The sequence below is a fragment of the Tasmannia lanceolata genome, unplaced genomic scaffold, assembly GCF_043159265.1.
Source record: "Tasmannia lanceolata isolate RefF3 unplaced genomic scaffold, GAP_Taslan_0.1 ptg000012l, whole genome shotgun sequence".
Taxonomy (NCBI): domain Eukaryota; kingdom Viridiplantae; phylum Streptophyta; class Magnoliopsida; order Canellales; family Winteraceae; genus Tasmannia; species Tasmannia lanceolata.
Window position 1 is genome coordinate 47613629 of NW_027518689.1, and position 26182 is coordinate 47639810.

The 26182-nt window shown below is 39.9% G+C and overlaps 1 protein-coding gene across 1 annotated transcript in view; it reads right to left on the bottom strand.

Moving 5' to 3' along the window:
- Positions 1-26182, bottom strand: part of GYRA (DNA GYRASE A) — an 89003-nt gene that overhangs the window by 47385 nt on the left and 15436 nt on the right. The window contains exons 11-13 of the mRNA XM_077392784.1: positions 23663-23728; positions 23429-23517; positions 13053-13101 (exon numbers count right to left, since the gene is read on the bottom strand). Of these exons, the coding sequence (XP_077248899.1) occupies positions 13053-13101; positions 23429-23517; positions 23663-23728 (204 nt within the window). The remainder of the gene's footprint in view (positions 1-13052; positions 13102-23428; positions 23518-23662; positions 23729-26182) is intronic.

Sequence of the window (26182 nt, forward strand, 5' to 3'; positions counted from 1 at the left end):
CGTTTTTATCGTGAGATTTTGATAAAACGACAAAATCCTGAACTCATCCCGAGATTTAAAAATATAGCGATATTTTCGTTTTTATCATAAAATTTCCCAACAATATCACGGATATTATTCCGATATTTTTATTTTATATTTTTTCTTAAATTTAATATATTTATATATTATTAAATAATTTTATTTTTACCGTCTATTTCCCGATATAAACCTGAAAAAAATAATAAAAATTAATATATCCCGAGATTTTCCCTTGCCGAGAAATTCCCGAGAACGACATTTGTGACATACCTTTTAGGGATAGGGTTTCAAAGGAAAAAGGACCATGGGAGGGTTTTGGAATGATAAACAGTGGGGAGGGGGCGGTTTTGATTTATGGGGTGATTGGGAGGTGCGACTAGGGTTGGAAGGTGGAGAGAAGAATAGTCTAGGTTTGAGTTGAAAAAAGCAAGAAAAGGGGGTGGCAGCCAGGTTTACAGTTGAGTTTTTTTTTTTTCTTTCTTTTGGGGGGGGTGGGGGGTGTGTGTTAGGGTTACGGGAAGGGGTAGGGTTGTGTTGGGGAAGAGGATTAGAGAGATAAGAATAGGGTTAGGATTTATAGAAAAACCCAAAAGAAAATGGTTCCGCTAGGGTTGAGATATCAAAGAAGAAAAAGGAAGAAGGACAATGGGATGTGGTATCCTCAAGCGAGGATCACTTCCACCTTTAGCTCTGATACCATGTTGTCTTCTACATTGGAGATTGGAGAAGAGAGAGAGGGAGAAGAGAAGAGTGCGTGAGAGAGAAAGACTTCCCTCCCACATGAAAATGTGTGTGTGTGTGTCTATATATATTACAATGACAAGAATACCCTTAATGATAGTAAATACGTCTAACACATACATTTTTCTCTTTCTACTTCCATATTAGGAGGAGCAAGATAGGCTTCTGGGCCGGCCACAACAGCCACTTCTGTAGTAGATTCTACAATACTATTTTCTAACATTTTTAACCCAGCTAAGAAACAAAGGTGGTCAGCAGTTACTTCTAGCTGGTTCTCACAGTCGTCAGCCACAGAGGAGCCACAAATGGCTCTCCCTTCCTGCACTATTGCATCAACTCCTTGCCAGTCCCCTTAGAATTCACCATAAGTTATTTAGGCTTTATTCCCTCTGCCTTCATTCACTTGGGTACCCCTGATGTAGTAAACGAACCATAGAGTAAGGAAAACTCATTCATTTCTAAATCTGATTAGGAGGTGGCACTGATCCAGCAAGATGGAATTCGGACCTCAATTCTTCATTTACCAACAATAAAGACAGCCGTCCATATCATGGTTTTAGATTTTGGCCGAAACATTTGGGTCGGCCGAAATATTTCAATTTCGGCTGCAACCGAAACTAATTTCACTTGGATAAGAGAGACATCCCCAGCAGCCGCAGCCAAACCTGTCTCTAGCAGAGGAAAGGCAGAGTTGGCCACCAAGGGCACATCTGAAACAGCAGGTAGCGATAGGTCTTCCGGTTCACCAGGCACGACATTCCGAGGAAGACAGGGAGGAGTCTCCACCAATGGTTACTCCTCAAAATAATCCATCAGCAGCTCTTCTCCATTGTTCTTGATAAGAGAGGCAACATCTTTTCATTAGAATAAAAGATTTTTGCTATGGTGCCTTTTAGCTAGGCTGAAGATTCTTCTTTAGATATTAAAGGATATTTTTTCAACAAGTCCTTCTGAACTAGAAAATATAAGCTCTTTCTAGAGGAAAATTTGGTAAATAATGTGATGATAGTGACTAAGAGGATGCGGCATTGGAGAACAGATAATAAGTATAATACGTATCCCACCATTATAGACAGTCTTTCTAAGGTTGGAGGAAATGAGTTTTGATTAACTCTATAATCCCATTTAAGAACCCATGGGATCCCACTTCCAGCAAAGAAGTAAAGAAGATGAAAATGCTAGGGAATAGAAGAACTTTGAGATTTGAATTGCTTAAAAATGGGATGAAGAGCATGAGGAACAATATAATAATTGCTATGAAGTTTTTCCACCAAAGGAAAAAATAGGATGGGAAAGGTGTGGGAAATGAATTGGAATCGCAAATGAATTAAGAATGTTCATATGAATGATTCTAAATAAAGAAAATGTGTTCCCATCCTTCGGCATAATCCCAATACTTATAATGAGGACCTTCAAAGTCGGGAGAAGGAAATTTTGTTAGTTTATAAAGGCCAGTTCCCCTATTATGAGTAGGAATAAAATATTTAATAAAGTATTTATAATAAGCCAATTCAGAATTGTCAAAATCTTTAAAGTGAAGAATAAAATAAGCATTTTGGGTTTCTTGATGCAAAATTTCAGAACATAGAATAACAAGCTTAGAACACCCCTCAAGGAAGCTGTATTTGGCAATTTTAGGCAAGTTGTTAATATTGCAAAAATATCGACGTCACTTCGTTTTCCATGTGCCTTTTGCTTTTATAGTTTTCGAGTTTATTCATTTAGTTGGAGATGTAATTTCTTTTTTATTCATTTTATTATTCTTAAGATTAGAATGCATTTTTAGTGTATAATTTGATGTTTTTTTTTTAAAGTTGACAAATTTTATTAATATTAAGATCCCATTTGGGACCAGGAGTCCCATCCTGCTTTACAGAATATTAACAAGTAGCGACCCAGGCATACCCGAGCAATTTGAAATACAGAAACTAAAATAACCTAACCTACTACTCTCTTCCTTTCCACCACCTTTTGTCTTTACATATCCCATAACGATTTTGTACCGTTACATCTGTATCTTTTTAAGACTTACCGGTAAAACAGCTTTTCTAACATGGACCAAAGTTGCACCCTAAACTTCTAAATCTAGCGCAACCCTCCAGGAGGGACTAGAAAAACTAGGGTATCCAGATAAGAAAGTCTAAGCGAAAGACAGAATCTCTCAAGCCATGACCATTGAATATTGTTGTGGGAATAAGCAGATAATTCTCAATGCTATTAGACATATTAGCTAACTGGGGTGTTCCTTAACAGGATTTGCCATCTACGAATTCTATCAGTGACCTTCCATACTTAGGATCTTTCGACAAATTCTACCCCCTCCCCTATATTCCTCCTTTAAATCCTAACTGATCAAAACAACAGTAATCCTCCTTGTAAACCTGAGCCCTCCTCATACATGAGCTACTACTCATGCTTCTTCCCTAACTTTCTTCCCCGCCTCTTTTTCTCTAATCTCCTTTTCTTCCTTATCTCTTTCCGCCATTGCAAGAAACATATCTTTGGTTGCTTCATTTAATAATTTTATGTTTTAGACATTAGCTTTATGGGTTATTATTGGGCCCAAAAGCATTAATGACATCATTGTAAGTGTGGGATGAGTCTACCGAACGAAAAACATCTCTCTCCTGTTTCATTTTCTTTCCTTGTTATCCTCTTGGTTTTCCAATATTCCATCTTAGCTGCTCTTCACCAAAACTTTTTTTCCTTCTCTTACTTTGACACGATCATAGGGGCGAGATCCACGAGTATGGATTTTTCTATATTGCTTCTTGAAACCACTATATTGATCTATCATTTTGTAATTGCTAGGAGTTGATTTGTATTGAGAAAAACATACGGATTTTCCCTTTGTTTTATGCCTAAAAAATTTATGGAGTTTTCTATGTTTTTTGTGTGTTAATGAGTCCTATTGAAATGTTCATCTTTCAATGATAAACTAAGAAGAAGGGGACTCTGAGAACATGATCAGCTGGTTCAATAAAATGCATTGCTTTCCTTGGAGATTTGCTAGGTATTTTGATGAGATTCAAGATATCATTGGCGAGTCTAGTGCCCTAGCATACCATGTAAGAAGATCTGATAATGGTGTGGCGGACAAATTAGCCAAGGATGGAGTCAATAGGGATAGCATTCAATTGTTTGACTTTCTCCCTCCTTGATTACTCTATTCTCATGGTGTATCTATTTCTCTTATGTTCTTTTTATGGGATTCAGCCCTTATAATAATATAATCACCATTAAAAAAAAATGATAAACTAAGAAGAAATTGGTGCAAAGAGGATGATTATCTCAAAAATCTGGAGTGTTTATGTGTGTGTTCTCATTCTGCTCTGTTTGTGGTGAGTGTACTGCTTTGAGCAATTAATAAGTGTGAGTTGCTGTGCCAATTTAGTAGATAGTCGCCACCCAATTTGTGTTTTACTTGCATGTTGTCCTAGTTCTAGACTTCCGTTTTTTTTTATAAAAAAAAATTAGTTATAGAATTCCGATATAAGTGACAATAGACCTAATTTCTGAATCACCAAGAAGACTATGATGCAACTTACATCTGTTAATTTGAATGAACCCAGAAACCTTCCCTAGGCTAATATTGTAAAGGTGGCCCAGGGTGCCAGAGGGAAACTGAAGTTTTTAAGTGAGGCCCACGTTAATTTGATAGTAAATATGAGCGGTGGTTATGGAAACATTATCAAATTACACGTTGAAAATCGAGAGATCTCTTATCTCCCATAGAATGATCAAACTTGATGTGCAGACAACGACAAGATGAGATGCAAGATACACAAACAAACAAAGCAAGAAACGCGTGATATACAGGGTTCGACAGTGCCTACATCCACGAGAGAGGAGTTTTACTATTTCAATATTACAGCCACAAACACTTTTTTCTACCCTCTCCCTAAGCCAAGAGAAGGCCCCAAAACCTCCCACACCCATAACCTGAATATGTACCTTATATATTAATGCCACTACATCAAGAATTACTTAAATACACTTGCAGCGAAAATCAAAAATTATATTTTCCATCCAGGGCGCCGCAAAAGAATACAAGACATCTGCACAACATTCTGACATGGTTATTGAATAGCATGGAACCTCGAATAAGGGAATAATAGTTCCTCATTGCACGAAGGAAAACAAACCTTCATTGTGTGCTAGGATAAAGTTGTTGAAGAGACAATGTGAGGAGTTTAGAGTACCAAAATTCCACTTGCACCTCAAACCTAAATATCATTCGGTGCATTAGTAGATCTTATCTAATAAAGAGCTTTCCCCTCCTACTAATTTGTATTCATATCTTTTGCGTATCTGAGTTCCCTAGCCTCCAACAGTAGTGTTGGTGATGGATCTTCCTTGACGATGTTTGCAGGCTGAAGTGATGGTGCAGAGGATGTACTACCGCCATGTTGGTAGAGGTCATGATTTAGGGGGAGGACGTGGCCAAGGTCGTGGAGCTAAAAACTTTACACATTGTTATCACACTAATCATAACTCAAATAGGTGTTGGAATAAGCTTGTAAATCCTGCGGGGGTTAAATTTGATCAGCGCAAGAGAGATCTAAGGTTTCAAACGATAAATATATGTATATATAAAGAAAGAAAGAAGATGATAAGGTTTCAAAGGATTTTACGGATAAGACGATTGGTGTTTCAATGCCGTGACAATGACATAATAGACAGAGAGAGAGAGAGAGAGAGAGAGAGAATTATGAGGAAAAATAAACCATACAGCACCTCATAATGAAGTATAAATAGAAAGGGATAGATCCCACACTAGAAGAATGACACCAATAACTGAAATGAAAGGAAAAAACCAATATAACCCCAACATTCACTTATCACTTATGAACAACAATAATAAAAGAACTATAATGTATGAATTTCAGCATGCATGAACATTTCTACTTCCATTTAGAAACCTTAGGGATTCACATATAGGAAGAATTTAGTCTACTTGGTCTATATCTAGTTCATGTTTTTTTATTCTTGTTAATCACATGCCCATTTTGAAATATTAATTAGAATATATGCTGTCTATTTCAGTTAAAGCTTTCTCAACTTCTTCTACTCCTGTAATAGTCGGAACAACAAAATTATTAGCATAATATGTGACGTAAGTTCAAATAGGGGTGTGTGTATAAGAGTGTGTGTGTGTGTGTCTAAACTCTCTCTCTCTCTCTCTCTCTCTCTCTCTCTCTCTCTCTCTCTCTCTCTCTCTCTCTCTCTCTCTCTCTCTCTGTATATATATACACACACACACGTATACATATATATAGACACACAGATATCTATATACTATATAGCAGAAGAGAAAAGGAGAGAATTATTTGAACATCTCCCAAAATTCTAAAAGAATCACACATCACCTTTTTTGACTTTTTTTAACAAAGGCACCCATTCAACCCACATATTTTCAATCCTACCCCCTCCTTTATGCTTTTTAACAAAGGCACCCATTAAAGCCACATAATTTCAATCCTACCCCCCTCCAAAATTACGTGCATATGTTGCATCAAAACCATAATTGTCATATTTCTATTCATCTTCGTTGTAGTTTTTTCCGTAATTGTCATAGCAAGGTACCATTTTTGGATACTTTTTTCCGTAATTGTTCTACTGTACAGCACTTTTGCCGTAATTTTCCTCCAAAACTTTAGTACTGTTAACAGGTCTTTAAGTCTTTATTGTAATGCCCAAGGGCATACTTGTCTTTGTACTTCACTCTTTATTATTTATATTACATGAGTGAGGGGGAGAACCCTAACTCAATCTTTTCTCTCACTCTTTACTTTCTCTCTTTTCTCTACCTCTCTCAACATGGTATCAAAACTCTAGGGCATGGATGCCTAGGGCCATTTTTTTTTCTTTTCTTTTCTTCTCTTTTTTTCTTTTTTCCCTAACCCTAACCTTAACCTCCACCTCCATCTTCTCCATCCCTAACCCTAACAATAATCCCTCCATTCTTTGCTACAGTACCCGCTACAGTACTGCTACAGTACCCGCTACAGTACATCGCTACAGTACTGCTAGAGTAAATCGCTACATTACATCGCTACCGTTCCTGCTACAGTACCCTCTTTTCCCCACTCTTCCTTGCCCTAATCTGATACATCATAATCTCTTCTTCCTCTTTTGGGTCATAGCTCTGCCCTAGATTTTCTTGTTCGGCTTGATCCTTATCTTCATGGTGTTGTTCTGGATTTGTACTTACATCATTGCGATGTTTGTGGCTCGGAGTTGTCTCGACTTTGTCTTTATGTCGTGAGGCTGTCTCATGCCTCCCTTATGCATATGTTGTCCTCACGAAGCCGCGGTCTATTAGCTTGCTTATAGTCTTCATCCCTGTCTCTACTTGCTCGTTGTTGGTCCTCTTCAATCTTCTTCCCGGTCTCTTATGGAAGATACCCCTAGTCTGGAGGACCCTACCATTCGTACTCCAGCTATGGCTACTAGTTCCCAGCCGCGTCAGGCTGCGTCGTCGTCTTTGTCTTCAGTGGATGCGTCATTCCCACCAATTACCACTTCCCGTCTTGATGGATCCAACTATTTGACTTGGAAGATTGCTGTGGAGACATATCTGAAGGCCCGACGAAAGATTTCTATTATTCGTCGTGATCCCCCTCCTGAGACTGACCCTACCTTTGGTGATTGGGATGTAGATGATGCCCTTGTTCATACACTTCTATGGCAGAGTATGACCCCTGCCATTGCTAGCACCATGATGGATCTCCCTACTGCCAAAAAGGTATGGGAGCACACTACGGCATTATATTCTGGTGAGGGGAATGTCGCCCGTCTCTGCGACACTTATTCGCGCTAGATGGGTCACAGGCGCGGTGATTCTACAGACAGTTTGTCTCCTATTGCCAGGAGTTGGATGCTCTTATGCCTCTCACCACTGATCTTACCACGGCAGCCAGACAACGGGATCAGCTCCGTGTTGTTCATTTCCTTGAGGGTCTAGGACCAGAGTTCACTCATCTTCGCCAGCACATCCTTGGGTCTGGTACTGTACCCACTCTTCAGGAGGTATTTTTACGAGCTCAGTAGTGTGCACTTGGCATTACTGTTCCTACTCCCGTGGATGTCTCGACTACTACTGCTTATGGAGCCGCTGACCGCCTTTCCAGAGGAGGAGGCATTTTTGGTCGCGGTCGTGGTCGCGATACTAGCCGAGGCGGACGTGGCGGCGGCCGAGAGGGTGGCCGTGGAGGTCGAGCTCGGCCCTATTGTACTCATTGTAGGCATGAGGGTCACTATCACGAGACATGCTTTAATCTCCATCCAGAGCTTCGTCACATTCTAGATCCTCGTCAGGGCCGTACTGCACATCTTACCCTTCCAGATTCACCTGCTCCTATTGACAGCCCCTCACAGACACCACTGGCTCCTTCGACCGATCAGATGTTCGTCTCTCGTGCCGACTATGATGAGCTACAGCGTTTCAAGTCTGCCAGCCGCCCTCCTACTGCTGATCTTGTTCAGCCAGGTAGTTCTACTGCTTCGTTCCTCTCTAGTTCTAGCTCCTGGATTATTGATTCGGGAGCATCTCATCACATGACAGGTACCCAGTCATCCTTACATGATTTTCATCATGTTGTTTCACGTTCTATTACTCTTGCTGATGGGAGTACCTCTCCTATCACTGGTGTTGGCAGTTGTTCCCCTTCACCACACATTACATTATCATATGTGCTCTGTGTCCCCAAGTCACCTTTTAGTTTACTTTCTGTTAGTCAATTAACAAAGCATCTTCATTGTTCTATCTCATATTTTCCTTCATATTGTCTTTTTCAGAATCTCTCGACTGGGAGGACGATTGGCTCGGGCCTTTATCGTCTCGATTGCACTCCGTCCCATCCAATTCTACATGGCTCGGTTGATGCATACGAGTGGCACTGCCGTCTAGGTCACCCGTCTATGGAGCGTTTACGCAGGATTCCCTTCGTTTCTTCTTCATCTGTTAGGTCTTTTCAGTGTGAGGCCTGTGAACTTGGGAAGCATCATCGTGTGCCATGTCCCTCTAGGACTGTTAGTCGGGCTTCACACCCTTTTGCTCTTGTTCATTCTGATGTATGGGGTCCTGCGAGGACTACCTCTTTATTTGGATTTCGCTATTTTGTGGTCTTTATTGATGACTATTCACGTATGACATGGACTTATTTAATAAAAGGTCATTCTGAAGTTTTTACTGTATTTCGTGATTTCTATGCTGAAGTTAGTAATCAATTCTCATGTGTTATCCAATGTCTTCGCACTGACAATGCAAAGGAATATTTCTCTTACTCAAATGGTTTTCAGGAATACCTCTCTTCACGAGGCATTCTTCATCAATCCTCTCACGTGATCATACCTCTCAGCAGAATAGAGTGGTTGAGAGGAAGCTTCGCTCCTTGTTAGATGGGGCCCGGACACTACTCTTTCATATGCGGGTCCCTAAGACCTATTGGGTTGATGCTGTACTCACAACATGCTACTTGGCGAATAGGCTTCCCTCTTCGGTCCTTGGTGGCACCTCTCCATTCCCGATTCTCCGTCCTACCTCTGACCCTTTCCCTCTTACTCCTCGAGTTTTTGGCTGTCTCTGTTTTGTCCACGTTCTTGGGTCCTCGGGCCGAACGGTGTATCTTTCTAGGTTACTCTCGGACCCAAAAGGGTTATCGTTGCTACAGCCTTCTCCTGCGACGATCCTTTGTCTCGGCGGATGTTACATTCTTTGAGACTCAGTCATGTTTTTGTCCGTCCATCTCGTTGGATCCCTCCCCCTCTACACTTCAGGAGGATTCCTCGCATCCTCCTGTTCTTCATCTTCTGGTTCTTCCTGATCCCATCCCTGTTTCTACACCTCTGGTGTCCAGTTCCTCCCCTACAGTTGATTCTACTGTTATGCTGACGTCAGCGCCTTGTGCAGCCCCTCTACCTCCACCATTGAAGCAGTATCAGGGTCGGGCCAAATCTGCTGCTCATTCAGCTCCGCCCGAGCCATCATCATCTCAGCCAGAGATCCCCACGTCTGAGGTACATTCTGACTCTCCCATTGCCTCTCGCACTCGGTCTCGCAATACTACTGCTCATCCTATTTCCTCTTTTGTGTCTTATGACTTTCTCACCCCTGTATTTCGCAGTTTTGTTTCGTCTTTGTCCTCTATTTCTCTACCTAAAACTCTACAGGAGGCACTTGATCATCAAGGCTGGCGGGCGACTATGGATCTTGAGATGCAGGACTTTCAGGCCAATCAGACATGGGATTTGGTCCCTCTACCATATGGTGCTCGCCCCATTGGTTGTTGCTGGGTTTATGCAGTCAAGCACCTTCCTGATGGCACAGTTGAGCGCCTTAAGGCTCGACTTGTTGCCAAAGGGTACACGCGGACATATGGGATTGATTATGGCGAGACTTTTTCACCAGTTGCGAAAATTCCTTCTGTCTGTGTCCTGCTATGCCTTGCTGTGAATCATGGCTGGCATCTTCATCAGTTGGATGTAAAGAATGCCTTTCTTCATGGTGATTTGGAGGAAGAGGTATATATGGAGCAACCTCCTGGATATGTTGCTCTGGGGAAGAGATCTTCTCTTGTTTGTCGTTTGAGGAAATCCATTTATGGTCTCAAACAATCTCCGAGAGCCTGGTTTGGGAAGTTCAGTGCTACACTTATTCGCTTTGGCATGAAGCAGCGCGCAGTTGATCACTCTGTCTTCAGTTTTCAGTCTCAGGCTGGTTGTGTTCTGTTGATAGTATATGTCGATGATATCATTATCATTGGTAGCGATACAGGTGGCATTCAGAGGCTCAAATCCTTCCTTCAGACAGAGTTCTCTACTAAGGATTTGGGACGTCTTCGGTATTTCCTGAGCATTGAGGTTACCTATTCGACTAGGGGTATCTACCTCTCACAGAGGAAGTATGTTCTGGATCTTCTTGATGAGACAGGTTGTTTGGGAGTCAAGCCTGCCTCAACTCCTATGGACCAGAATATGAAATTACTCCCTGAGGAGGGAGTTATGTTAGAAGATCCAGGGCGATACAGACGCTTAGTTGGTAAGCTCATTTATCTTACTGTTACACGTCCAGATATTACCTTTGCAGTTAGCGTTGTTAGCCAGCATATGAGCTCACCTCGCACTTTACACTGGGCTGCTGTACTTCAGATATTGAGATATCTGAAGAGTTCGCCAGGTAAAGGGTTGTTATTTCAGAGGCATGGGCACTAGAGAATTGAAGGATACACTGATGCAGACTGAGCAGGATCTCCGGCTGATAGGTGGTCTACTACAGGATATTGCACCTTTATTGGAGGTAATCTTGTTTCATGGAGAAGTAAGAAACAAGATGTCGTGTCTAAATCCAGTGCCGAGGCAGAATATAGAGCTATGTCTCATACGAGTGGCGAACTCATGTGGCTACGTTCCTTACTTTCAGATATTGGATTTCCTCCTTCTTCTTCTCCAGCTCAGTTATACTGTGACAACAAATCCGCCATTTACATTGCCACGAATCCAGTCTTCCATGAGAGGACCAAACATATTGAAGTGGAGATATTCAGCGAGGCTACATATCTCCTGTGTTTACCAGATCTACAGATCAATTAGCAGACATGTTCACGAAGCCTCTAAGTAGAGCTAAGTTAGTTGATAATTGTAACAACCTACGAATGTTAGATATCTACATTCCAGCTTGAGGGGGAGTGTTAACAGGTCTTTAGGTCTTTATTGTAATGCCCAAGGGCATGCTTGTCTTTGCACTTCATTCTTTATTATTTATATTACATGAGTGAGGGGGAGAACCCTAACAATCTTTTCTCTCACTCTTTACTTTCTCTCTTTTCTCTATCTCTCTTAACAAGTACCTTATGATTATTATTGCTAGCTTCTTTCGGTACTTATTATTGCTAGCCACCTTTCCAGAAATAGTATTTCCGCGCAGTTTTCACCACGTCTAATAAGAAAAATCTCTCAACACATACAATTGCAAAGGATGGGCGAGAAGTAGCCTTTGGAGAAGATGGCTAGCAAATACCTAGCAAAACAAAAAAAAACCGCAAAAACAAAGATTGGAGAGTTGTGATCATCCCATGGAAATGATTTTTGGGGCACAACCTATTTACATTGTGGCCCATCAAATGGATGGTTTGGATCATCCGATGATGTGGGTCGTGCATTAACATTAAGGCCCAATTGTAGGCCCCACCCATATTTGTCACAATGAATTTTACGGTCAACGCCATAGGATGATCCAAGCCGTCCATTAGATGGGTCGCGACGCAAGCCCCAAAAATCATTGCCATATGATGATCCTAGCCCTCCGATTTATAGAGAAACTAATTACATGCCAATTATCAAAGCCATTGCCATTTTTTATCATTTTGTATGTATGCCACTTTTAGTTATACAATTTCTTCAATTTCGCTATTGTTAATAGTTTTAATGCTTCTTTTAATTAACCATTATCTTTTCTTTGCCGCCCGTGCATCGCACGGGGTTTTTTACTAGTATATATATATATATATATATATATATAGAGAGAGAGAGAGAGAGAGAGAGAGAGAGAAAACGGTTCCTACACATATGTGTAGATAAGTTATCTACACACTAGCTTAAAATACAGTGGGGGCCACATTATTTGGGTGATCCAAACCATTCATTTTTAAGGCCCTCACATAGATAGGGTGTCCACAAAAAATCAGATCCATAGGATCATCCTAACCATTCAAACTGTGGAGGCAAAAAATGGACTAATTTGTAAAGGTTTAAAGACATCCATTTTACCTCTACAAATCGTAGGGTTGGGATGATCCTATGGATCTGATTTTTTGTAGACACCCTATCTATGTGAGGGCCTTTAAAATGGATGGCTTGGATCGCCCAAACAATGTGGGCCCCCACTGTATTTTAAGCTAGTGTGTAGAGAACTCTCTACACATATGTGTAGGAACTGTTTTCTCATATATATATATATATATATATATATATATATATATATATATGTGTGTGTGTGTGTGTGTGTGTGTGTGTGTGTGTGTGTGTGTGTGCGCGTGTGCATGCGTGTGCGCGCGCACTACCCAGGAGTTTGACCACAAGGTGCAATTCAATCCTTCTTCCTGGCTATGATTCCCAAAGAAGCAAAACCTCACTAGATTGAGGCCCATTGCTAGAAAAAAGTGAAATAGAAAAGGTGAAAATAGGATCTTTAGAAGTAAAGTGAAGCATGAACATCAAACACCAAAATAACATGTTTTACAATGGAAAAGATAATGGAAAAGAAAAATGCATCCGAGAGGTTTCCATACCTGAAGCAATTCCTTTAAACCCATTAGTTTTGGCTGCCCATCGAGAATACTGTACATAAATATGTAACATTAAAGTCAGAATACATGTATTTTAATGCACCAGAAACCAAAAACAATGGAACCAAAAAAAAGTGGAAACATGTTTAATAAGAAAAAGAATTTTGAATTGTAGGACAGGTAAGATACTTATTTAGCAATGAAAAAGTACAAACTCCAAAGAAGATAACTAAACACTTGCTGACGGCCCACAACAATGGCGGCCCTAGAAAGAAATCTAAATACATATAGCTGATTTGCATCTTACTTTTCAGTCAGACGCATCGGAGACCTTGCAAAACTCAGAAAGGAGGCAAAGGTCTAAAGTATCAATAAGATTGGTGCAAAGTTACCGACCAAAAAAAAAGATTGGTCCAAAGTCCCAAGGAAGGAGAGTAACATTGTACCCAATTAATAATGCTTAAAGAATTTGATCTCCCTATGGTGAGGTTGGAAAAATGTTTTCCATTCCTTCTCTTCTCACATTGCTATGAGTGTTGCTAGTGGGGTTAATACCCTCTTTTGGTTGCATAATTGGTGCTGGGATCACTTAGTTAACATACCTCTTCAATAAGGTGGTCAATCCTAGGGCTTCGGTTATAGAATATGTGGATGGAGAGGCCGCCAATTGGGTAATCACCCTACTTCTGAGGAAAGAGGTGACATTTAGCGCCTCGGTTTTTGGTCCTCTAATTGAAATAGCAATCATAAGTTCTACGCTTATTTCGAGAACGAGCCAATTTGGACTCCGGAGTATAATGGTTCATTTTCTATGAATTTTTCTATGTTTTATGCTACATTAACCATTCAGTTCCGAGATTCGCCAACATTTGTAGTTCATCGGTTATGTCATTTTGAAAAATGGTGGGATAGGAAGCCCAGTAGTATGATACTTTACTGTTTATGGGAAATTATTTCCCGTCAGCGTTATGGATCATATGGAAATATAGAAAAGATCGAACAAGCTTTATGAAGTATATGGAAAGATAGAAATGGTAGAGCTTTTAACAATAAATTCAACTTCATTGCTAAAGTTATAAATTGGATTATTGATTAGTTTTTCAGTGCGTGTTGTCAAAGCTAAATGGTTCATTGGTATGTCTGTTTACGATATTATGTTTGACTGGATTCAAGTTTGTTCGGATTCCACCTCAGTGCAGCCACCAGAAGTTGGATGGTTTAAGCAGAATTTTAATGGTAACTCCAAGCTACTAAGTGGAAGCGAACCCAAGAAGCGCTCAATTGGAGAGGGCATGTTCTCCCACTCTAATTCCCTTTTTTTTTCTTTTTGAAAGATGACAATTTTCATTACTCAAGTCAGAGTTACATAGGTTGGGGACCAGTAGTCCCCCATACAAAGTATTTGAAGGTTAAAGGATATTAATCCAAAAACCATAGAGAATCCACCTAAACCTATCATATGAACTTACCTTGGTATTCATTCAGTACAAAAACCTAATTCTTTGCACCCCATTCCTCTTCTAACCACCCTAAATCAAAACCCAAAAAACTGGTTCACAGCCAGAAGAGAGAGAAACTAACTAGAAGTCCTAAATATATCTACACCGACCCAGTCGATATCCATTTTCTACCAACATTTTTTTAATTCCCTCAAAAGTCGGTCAGCCCAAAATTCTAATTCCGCCTCTTTTGATATGAAAACAATGGCGTACTCAGGGACAGGAACCTCTTCCATCAGATCCAATTTTATAGCGATGAGTTCCTCCAGATTCCTAATAGACAAGGCTCTGTTGCATTCCCAGCTAAGACGTCGCACCCTTTTCTCATCCTCCAAACGATCCTTAAAAAAGGCAAGTTTGTATATTGGGTATACAGATTTCCTTGATGTTATGAGTCCCTGTTAGAATGGAGAGCTCCTCCACATTTTGCATATAATCCTCCTTAAATTGTTTCCATTGTCTTTTTATGAAGCTTTTCTCTAGGTGTTGGTGATTATAAGGAAGCTTTTGCTTCATCATACTGCAGGGCCTTAAGTCCTTTAAGGTCTTCCACCCACACCGAGCAGCTATGAAGCACGGGTGCGGGTGCGGGTGCGACACGACACGGGTACGTAATTTTCCAAAAAATTTGGGTGCGGGTGCGTTGAATATAATAATATTTTTTATTAAAAAATAGGAAAGCAATCAAATAACAATAACATCACCATTCACCAAAATGGCCTAAAAGCTCACAATTGGAAATTTGGGATTTAGGGCTTTAGGCCCTAAAGCCCTAAATCCCAAATTCCCAATTGTGACCTCCAAACTGAAAATCAGTTTAGGGCTTCAAAATCACAATTCAATTTAAGATTATGCCAACCGATTGTGAGCTCCAAATTGATTTTTATGTGACTCACAATCGGTTAGGGCTTTAAGGGTATTTTTTAGGGCAGATCACAAATAAAAATAATGCAAATCACAAATAAAAATAAAGGAAAGAGAGAAAGAGAGTAGAGAATAGAGATACAAAAAAAAAGAGTAGAGAGAGATACAAAGAGAAAGAGAGAAGTAGAGAGAGAGAGAGAGTACCTTTAAGTAGGGTTAGGTTAGGGCTCCGACAGTGGCAAAGGCGGCGGTAGCCGGTAGTTGCAGGGAGAGAGGAGAAACCGAGAGGGAGAGGAGAAAAAGAGAGAAGCCCGAGAGAGAGAGAGAGAGAGAGAGAGAGAGAGAGAGAGAGAGAGAGAGTTGCAGAGAGAAAGGGTGAGGGACGAGACAGAGAGAGGGGTGAGGGACGAGACAGAGACAGAGAGAGGGAGAGAGTTGCGTGAGTGAGGGGGTTTTAAAACCCCTTTTATAATTTAAACCCCCCCCCCCCAAAAAAAAAGTTTATTGACAGCCCTCCTCTTTTTTCTTTTTTTTTTGTTTTAAAACACTTTAAAACGTGTCGGGTGCGTCGGGGTGCGCACCCCAAGCGCACCCGACCGTCAAAATTTTTTAAAAAAAGGGTTTTTGAATCGGGTGCGCACCCGACACGCACCCGGGACGCACCCGATACGGGTATGCGGGCCATTTTGAAGCACCCGTGCTTCATTGCCGAGCAGTCAACATTCTCCATTCTCTGTCGCTTAAAGGTTCGGACCTCGGAGGGAGTGGAAACGCTTGAGTCCATTTTACTGAGTTTGGCAGAGATGAATTTCTTTCCTCATACTGAGAAAGCCCAAAAGACTACTTTTTAAAGAGTGAAACTGCCCAAAACTGCCTGTAGTTGGGCCCCACGAATTAATCTCAAACATGTGAAACAAGATTTACACCTCGTTAGGAGGAAGATATTTGTTGGTACTCTTCTTCCAACAAATCCATTCATTATGGGCATCATATTCGAGGAGACCGCCACCACCATTATAAATATGGTGGTGACAAAAAACGTTCATAAAGCAATACTTGTTGAAGTAATTGATACAGTTCCGTCTAAAAGAATTCCCCTTGAAAGGTTTAGATTCAACTAGTCTCATCTCAATTTCATCCTTTAACTTCCGCCACTCCCTTCCCCCAACACCCCAAGAGACCAACATCATTCCGATACCAATTATAAATTCTTAATAACTATCATCAGAGTGAGATTCCTATTCCAGCAACATTAAGAGCAATTTGATTCTCAATGTCGAAACCTACCACACACCAGAGGGAATCTCACAGACGGGGAGGGTTTAGGAGAGAGAAATGTTTTAGATTTCCATTCATAAGTTCCATCCTCGGGATAATTGGGAGGGTAATTCCTTACCGATCGATATACCCCTGGTATGCTGTGGCTATTCTGCTCAGAGACTCCTCCAGATTTGCTGACCGAGGATTTGCTGGAAGAGCTTCCATTTCTTTATAAAATTTCGACTTAAGGTTTGAGTCTTGGTTCTCGATCCTTTCAGGGATAGGCCCAAAAATACCCTTCATTAGGGTTCCCAGCGCCCTTTTTACTCCATAGTTTTGGCTTCTTAATTGGTCTTCCAAGGTTGACCCACTTCCGGAAGAAACGCCCTTATGAGGTGAGGCAGGCTTCTGAAATACCGGGCCATCTTCATCCACTCGAGAGACCATCGGAGGAGATTTCTTAGATTGACAAACGTGAGCAGCAGATATTTTAGCTTTTTCTGCTGAGGTGACTATGGGAGGCTCATCTAGATTTAACGTTTGAGTTTGAAATTGAATTTTGAACTCATCCTATGGGCCCCACAGGATATCCGAGTCAGAGCAAGCCGATCGAAACAGGGACGAGGACCCGTGGCAGTATGATCAATGGCTCTCCCGTCACCTCTCACCCTCTCATCAGTCACGACGAAAGGTGGGTCCTGGTCCATCACCTGTTGTCCCAAAGCGCCGTCCCGAAGCCCATTAGCAATGGCAGACAGCCGATTCAATGCCACCAGTCTCATCGCCAGAGGTCGATCCATCCGGGGAGAGGTAACCTTGTAAGGTGCTTCCCTAAAGATGTTGATAGATTCCGAAGGCATGATCCGATTCAGTGGCTGAGGGGCCTGAATTTCTATGCTTATTTTGAAACAGTTGTTCTGAATCCGAATGTAAACAAAAGGCTTAGTTAGCTGCCATTCTGATGTAAGAATTTTCACCGAGGCATAACTCATACACTAGCCGTGGTTTCCTTCCATTCTTACTTCTAAGACAGATCTAAAGATGCTCCCAAAGGCCTCCACTGTCGATGTTGCCCACACATGGAGAGGAGTCCCGATGAACTTGACCCAGATTGCCTTCACCATTTGCTGATATTCCGGGTCCCACACAAAGAGAGAATGGAGAAAGGAGCCACAAGCCCTTCCCCCATGTTTAAAGTTCTGGATGCCAATTCTTCATTCTCAAAAATGAACAGTACCTCATTTTGGGCAAGAATGCTAGGCATAGTAAGGGTTGGAATGTTCCAAAAACACTGAGCTCAATTCCAGATGGCAACAAGATTCCAATCCTTCAATTTTATCTCCCCTGAGTCAGGCCAGTCCCCCGGATCCCCCCTGGTTGAAGGTTTTGGGTTTGCATTTTGCAAATCCAATGACAAAGGTTGCTTCGTTGTTCCTTTCATTCTCCCATATTGACGTCGCCGACAATTTCTTCGCCATCTAAAATTATGGTATCCGCATCCTGAACAAGACCGGTCCCCCCACCTCTTAGATCTTAACCAGTTCTCCGGCCAAACCGACATTATCTCCGGCCAAACCAACAATGTTTATCTTCCAATTAAACTTTGATCAATTCCCATAATATTCTTTCCTTCGTAGGTTCTTGCGAGAACTATGATCCTTTTGAGGATGAAGTTCGTGCAATTTGGAGCAGTGTTTGGCAATTCCCTCTTACACGTGCTTCAAAGTAACGGATTGAGGTGACCCCTCAATACTATTCCATGACTAAGGAGTCGGCTCCCCCTTGGAAAATTAGTCTTAGTACAAAGTGATCTTTGATGAGCTGACGGAATTGGATTGTATATTCTCCTATATTCATAGAGAAGGCAATACCACTGTTGTCTGCCTTGCTAACTATGGTGTTTTGATCCTGCCTTGCTTTGATGGCATGGTTTACTTGTTTTGTAGTGTCGTGTTGCTGGTGTTTCTGATTTTGGCTCGTGTTTTCTTTTTGTTGGGATTGTGTCACAGCTCTCTGCCTTTTGTAAGGACTATTGCCCTTTTTTTCTCTTTGCAATTCTTACATAATCAGATGAATGAAATTTTAAGACGGAACTTCATGAGATACTAAAATAAACACAAATACACATTTTAAAATTACCACATAAGCATGAAACCATCTAATAACAGCATCGAACACCTAGGAACATGTGTTGTTACACATGTCTAGAACTGAAAGAAACCTCAAATTGCACACAATATCTAATAATAGAATACAATGAATCAAGGTTCTTAACATCTGAATCAAATCGTAACAAGGTTCGAATCGTAAATCGGAAGTTTTTTCATATTTATATATAAAAATGAGAAAACATATTATAATTATAAAAAGTTTAAAATAAGAATAAAATTAGTTAACTACTTTCATTCAAAACAAGTAAATTAAATATAAAATTCTATGATTAGTAATCCAAACTTGCGGCTGGTATTGGTAGAAGTAGGAAGGATGAGAAAGAGAAGGAGAAGGAAAGAAGAGAGGAGAAGAATAGAGTTAGGGTTATCTTTACTTGTTTTTAGGTTATTAGTTGTGGCAGGGGGTTTATATACGATTTATTTTTAATCACAAAGGCACACCAAAAAAAAAATAAGCGAACAAAAAATAATCGTAAAAAAACATAAAAACCGCAAGATTCAAAATCGAATCGTACTTGAATCATACGATTTTTACGAAAATGATTCTTCCTTCCAATTTGAATCGTTTAACCCTCGATTCATGAATCACGCGATTTTAACAACATGGCTATGAATCATTGTTGTGAAAATCATACAATTTATGATGCAAACCTTAAGATTCTAATAATTCTTAGGGGATTTGAATTTAATCCCATGACAGAATCTAATGATCAAAAAATCCCATGACAGAATCTAAATTTGTATGAATCTCACAATTTTCGATTCAATTGAATGATTCGATTGTAAATAATGTGATTATCATAATTAAGTGTTGAATAAAAGAAAATAGGGCTTTCTTACAAAAGACCCTCTTTCCTTCTTGCGTTAGAAAAAGCCCACGAAACCATTTCGTGATAAGGAAAAAGAAAGAAAAGATGGAGGGGTTCGAACGAATTGAAGGAGGATGAAGAAGAAGAGGAAAGGTAAGAACTATTTCGAACCAATTCTACTTGAAGCAGTTGAATTGGTTCGAATCATTTGAATAAATTCTACAATCGTTTTGAACCATCATAAAATTGTGAAATATTAGAGTAGCATAATACTCTCCAATACTTATATCCTCATCTTGCAGAGCAAAAATCTCTTGAAACAATTGATAAATTTGTGAAATATTACTATCATACAAATACATTTCACACATCAAAACTCAAATCTCTTTTGCAGGATCAAGAAACATAGTGTTATTGCCAACAAAAGGATACAAACTATTCTAAAGTCATGTCATAATTTTTTTTTTAATTATCAAAGTCATGTCATAATTTGCGCAATCTCTTGCATCCCACTCATTATATGAGGATGTAACGAGGCCAGTGAAGGTATTTCTTCTGTAAGATATTTAAATTTCCCTTCACAACAAGAAAAACTAGAACAAATTTGAACCAATATAGATAGTTGGATCCATTTAATCTGATAGAATTCATCTCAAGTAAATTAAAAACACCATTTGAAACACAGCCAACCAATGTGGTTGTTGCACAACTTGAAAAGCCCATGGTTAGGGTTTCAAGAGAGCTTCAACTTTACAGATAAAAAAGATCTTAAAATGAGATGAAGAAGAAAATAAGGGAATCGGAGAAAATGGAACAGGATCAAAGCATTGCTTTAATGCTATGTTACTTGTTTAAATGAGAAGGAATAGGGAAGAGAAGAAATGGAATTATGAAACAACCAGTTACTCCAAAAGTTTAAGCTGTTAGAGAAGGCGTTATTTAATCTTTTATACTCTTACACTTCCCCCTCAAGTGTGGCCTCTCTTTCTTTGGGTTGGCCTACGCGTGGCACATGTGGCCCCACTTTTGGGTTGAACATTGCATGTGGAATTTTGACATCAAAGAGGTTTGAACTGAGGACCTTTGCTCTGAAACCATGTGAAATTACCAGTTACTCCAAAAGCTTAAGGTGATGGAGATGGCGTTATTTAATCTTTTATACTTTAACACTCCCCCTCACGTGTGGCCCTTCTTTCTAGGGTTGTCCTACACGTGGCACATGTGGCCCCTCTTTTGGGTTTGGCCATCGAATGCTATCAAGGAGGTTAGGGTTAGGGTGCTAGGTTTGGGATCGAGGGGGCATAGGGATCAGGTGGAGGTGGAAGAGGCATCGGGTTAGGGAGGGAAGGGGATCGAGTGGTATAGAGCATCGGGTGAGAGGTGGGAGGGGTGGGGAGGGGATCGAGTGGGAAAGGGGCATAGGTTTAGGGGAGGGGATCGAATGGGGTTTTGGTGGAGGAGGCGTCCGGTGGGAGGTGGGAGAGTGTTTGTGGGAGGGTATGGGTTAGGGCTAGGGTTTTCTATTTTCTTTTTTTGTGTTTTCTTCAATGGATCAGCTCTAAAACCATGTTATTGTGGTGGATGAGAAGGAGACTCTGTCTTCTCCCTCACTTCTTCTTCTTCTTCTCTTCTCTTCTTCTCCTTCTCATCCACCACAATAACAATGATACCATGTGAAACAACCAATTACTCCAAAAGCTTAAGCTGTTGGAGAAGGCGTTATTTAATCTTTTATACTCTTAACTAGGGCTGCACAAAAAACCGGCCAAACCGATAAACCGAACAGAACCGGGCCTTTCAGTTTGGTTTGGTTCGGTTTTTCACGACATTGGTTCAGTCACGGTTTAGAATTTTACCGAACCGATCCCATCGGTTCGGTTCACAGTTTTAGAGTTTCAATCTGAAAATTAACCAAACCGAACCGAGAAATGGAGGAAAAGACGAAATGATTTTTATCAAATCTAAGGTGAGTTAATATCATTTGCAAAGAGAAGAGGGATGATTTAAAGAAGGGAAGGGTGTCTATATCAATTCCCTGTATTCAAAAGTAAAGAATACATTCACCGCTTCCCTTAGACCACCCCTTAGAAGTGTAAAAAGAATAGTCCTTACTAGAGGGGCTGTCCGAGAGAAAAAAAGGCGGGGGGGGATACATCATGCCCTTTATAAGGCCCTCGATTAGGGTTAAAGAGGGCGGGTCTCTTCATTTTTGTTTCATGAGAGAGAGAGAGAAGAAAACGTATTTAAACCTTTTTTTATAGATTCATCCTTTTTTTTAATAGATAAACGTATTTAACTACTTGATTTGGATTTGTACCGGATAAACAGTAAACCGAACCGGTCAAAATCGGTTCGGTTTGAACCTTTTTTTATAGATACACCTTTTAAACCTTTTCCTCGGTTTGAACCTTTGTCCTCTCTCTCATTTTTGTTTCATGATTTGGATATTTAACTACTTGATTTGGATTTGTACCAGATAAACAGTGAACCAAACCGGTCAAAATCGGTTTGGTTTGAACCTTTTTTTATAGATACACCTTTTAAACCTTTTCCTCAGTTTGAACCTTTTTCCTCTCTCTCTCATTTTTGTTTCATGAGAGAGAGAGAGAGGAAAACGTATTTAAACCTTCTTTTATAGATACACCTTTTTTTTTATAGAAAAACGTATTTAACTACTTGATTTGGACTTGTACCGGATAAACAGTGAACCGAACCGGTCAAAATCGGTTCGGTTTGGTTCGGTTATACCCCCCGATCGGTTTGGTTACGGTTTGGATTTTCTCCAAACCGATGTGATTGGTTCGGTTAAAATAAACTCCCTACACCAAACTGGACCGAACCGTGTGCAGCCCTACTCTTAACAAGAATGAAGATAAGAAATAAGGGAAAAGAAGAGAGAGAGTTGGTGGAAAAAGTTAAAGCACACAACTTACTCTACATTATACATATACATAATAAAAGATGGTTACATTATTACAGAATGCAACTAGAAAGTAATAGGCTCCATCAAATAAGTCAAATCACTCTAAAAAATTAAAATGGCAAGTGGTAGTGAATGGAGAAGAATGACAATAACTTGACTAGTAGATTTTATCTATGCAACTATACACTAACATGACAATATAATAATAGAATATACATGGCTCAGATTGGCATGTATCCAACCCATGGACACTCTCACCCAGGCCAACCTCATTCCCAAGGTCAATTGCAATTTGCAATCCAGCCGACTAAACGATAGAAAAAGTTTCAAGTAGGAGTTCCAAATAAAAATTTTAATGGCAGCTCAAGGAGAGGTCTGGATCAGTCATGCACGAATGATGATAGATAGGAATCGAAATTGTGGAGTGAAATTTGTTCTTGTTGAACAATTGGAGTTAGAGATTCTTATGATGCTACAACAGAGGTCATTCCAGAGGGCTTAAAAATTTTCAGTACATACTCATTGGCCCTGTAATAGAGAAAGGCAACTTCCTTGTATCATTCAAAGGTATTTTGTTAAAGAATAAGCATCATGGATACATTGGACATTGTGGAAGAGATCCCTACACTTTGCATTTCGCTACAAATATCCTTCAACAATGCACATAGTGCGGTAAACGAGACTGTGGTCTGTTTGGCAAATGGGAGTTTAATGTTGCTGAAAACCACTCCTCCAGCAAATTTCTTTTATGAGTGATTCTTTAATGCACCGCTATGCATCCTTTCGTTGATCGACAAATATCTATCATTTATGTAGTCAGAGAAGAAAATTAAAAGTTCAAGAAGCCACTCACCCTACCATGTTGCAGCTAAAGCTAGACTGAAGGGTAGTGAGGCGGTATAAATTATTCAGAACAATGGATGGATCAGATCCCCTTTTTAGCTGCAAGAGAACAGCAAACTAATAGTCATTATCACAGAACAATCAATTGCATCTAGTTTCTCCCTAAATCCATGCAGGGAATGGGCTAACAAACAAATGTCAGTGCAAAAGAAGTAATAGACAGAAATTAAGTAAATGCGAGCACCTCTATAACTACGCGCATTCCTGAACGATCACTCTCATCACGAATATCACTTATGCCTTCTAAACTCTGCGCTAAAAAGCATTATCAGTACAAAATGATTGATCATCATAAAATTAATTGAATTTCTCATCAATAAAAATAAGTGACGACAAGCAGTTAAACTTCAAACTACAGAGCAGACACAGGCTAAAATAGTTCTTGACAGCAGTGGATAACAAAAGGAGGTCAATAGATAAGATTAGGAACTGATGGAAATAATTAATATTCATCATAAATAATTAATGATTCCCAGAGTACCACACTTATAATTATGTTACATGTGTCACAGTTCATATTTATAAAGCTCAGGCAATTCTTTATAACTGTAAATCATGTTATAATTACTGAAATCATGAAAGGACACTGTAAAAAGTAGCAATCTCCGATACTCGGATGCTTGTGTAGGCCCAACATACAATCTCCGACATGCTACGATACCGATGCTCGTACTCAGATACAAGGACACTTCACGGATACTTATGTTGGTCAAAATAACTACAATGTTTGAAACATGTCACTCTCTTCAAAGTAACTATAATGCTTGGATTGTTAGTGTCCCATATTTGTAATTACAATCTTGAACATGTGACTGCTATAGATGCTATATTAAATTTACTATTACATCGATCTTCTAAGTTAAACTAAGTTAAGTTTTGTGATATTTTATTTATGGAAAATGCAAGAACAGGTAAATTGTTTATTTTTGTAGTCCTTTATCCTATGCAGGGGATCTCCATTTGGGATGGGACCAAGACCATGTCGGTCGCCCTTAAGATATTCTTAAAGATCAACAGTTTTGGTAACACATACATGCCCATCTATACCCACTTGTAAGACCCAGAAGTCTACATTAACCTTGAACGTGAATGTGACTTTCTAAGATAGTCATTCTCTTTACGTATACATGTCTTGTGTCTTTTTTTATGGTATGGGACACCTGTATCTGTCTCCATGTCCTAGAGTTTCGAAAATGCTATTTGCATCTCTGTTTCGGTGTCTGTCTCCATCCATATCAGTATAAGTATCTAGGTATCATAGGTAGGAACCCATCTAGGACTTCATGCAGCTCACTTCATTCCATTTTTTCCTTTTTTGTGTTCTTTGATGAATTATCCTTTATTGTGTTCCTTCTTATAATAATTTATTTCATTTCCGCCATCGTGCACGATCCTTTCTGAAGATTCTCTCATCTTCATGACATCAAATATCACTACCTTTCATTTGCTTCATCCCATTTCTCTCGTTACATGCAAAACCTCAAAAGAAGAACAGAAACAATGTTTCATCTTTCAATCCATTGTTTTTCTTTTTGTGGTTTATTTTGATTATTTATTCCTAATAAACTAAACTCCCTTCAAAAATTTAAGCCCTTTCCCTTCCCCACCAAACCCCTGCAATATATCTCCCTTTCCCTCTTTTCTCTTCTCCACATCATCAATGATCAATCCAAACCATTTCACTTTCTCTCGTTTTTTCCATGCAACAAGAACAAGAACAACATCCCGGAAAGGGGCAATAGCCCCTTGAATCCTTCAAAACCATTCATCCTCCAACCCTTTCACCTCACCTCAACATGCCTACGAAACTTGAATGCCCAAATTTTGTCACAAAAACTGATAGGGCACCAATTCTAAAATCTACCATGCATACGCACATCTTACTGTGCTTTAGCTGCCTTTCCCCAACAGAGATGCCATTCACAATTTATTGAAGAACTAAAAAAGGACTGCAAGATCCTTGTCATGTTTAAGGACAAAACGTCATCTTCATGCTAATATCATCGATCACATAGTGTTACCATCACTGACTATAACAACTTCAATATAAAGGATGACCATAATTCCAATAAGCATGTTTTTTAAAAGATAGGAGTGAATGTCGTATGGAAGACAATGCCTTGAGAGTTTTTTTTTTTTTTTTGGGACCGTACAGCAACAGTGTGAGCTATATATTATTCAGGTCAGCCATCTGACACTAAGTCTTGTAAACACATCAGCATCTCGCAACATTGGATCAAACTACATGTACGTTGGATGCAAAGTTTTTGTTTACCCTACAGCAACAGTGCAAGCTATATGTTATTCAGTTAAGCCATCTCGCAGAAAGTCCTGTAAAAATATCAGCATTTCACATAATTGCATCAAACTCCATGTACATCGGAGAGAAGCAACAAGTTGAAAGGCTACTTGAAGAATAAACTATTGAAAGAAGACCTCAATGCATGAAAATAAGGAAGGATGATAAATGTCAATGGAATGTCGAGAATGGCAGGTACTATGCGTGGATGAGTCTGGTGCCTCCGATTCAGCAACCACACGATGTGTTGGAAAAAGAGACAGTCAACCAAGCTAGGACGATGAAGGAGAGTGATGTGAGTGGCAACTCTCCTTCCCTTTCGCTAACATACATGGTGTCAAGGATAATGGATTATGGATATAAGGATCGTTTGATACTGATACATATTATTGGGTTTGGCATAAG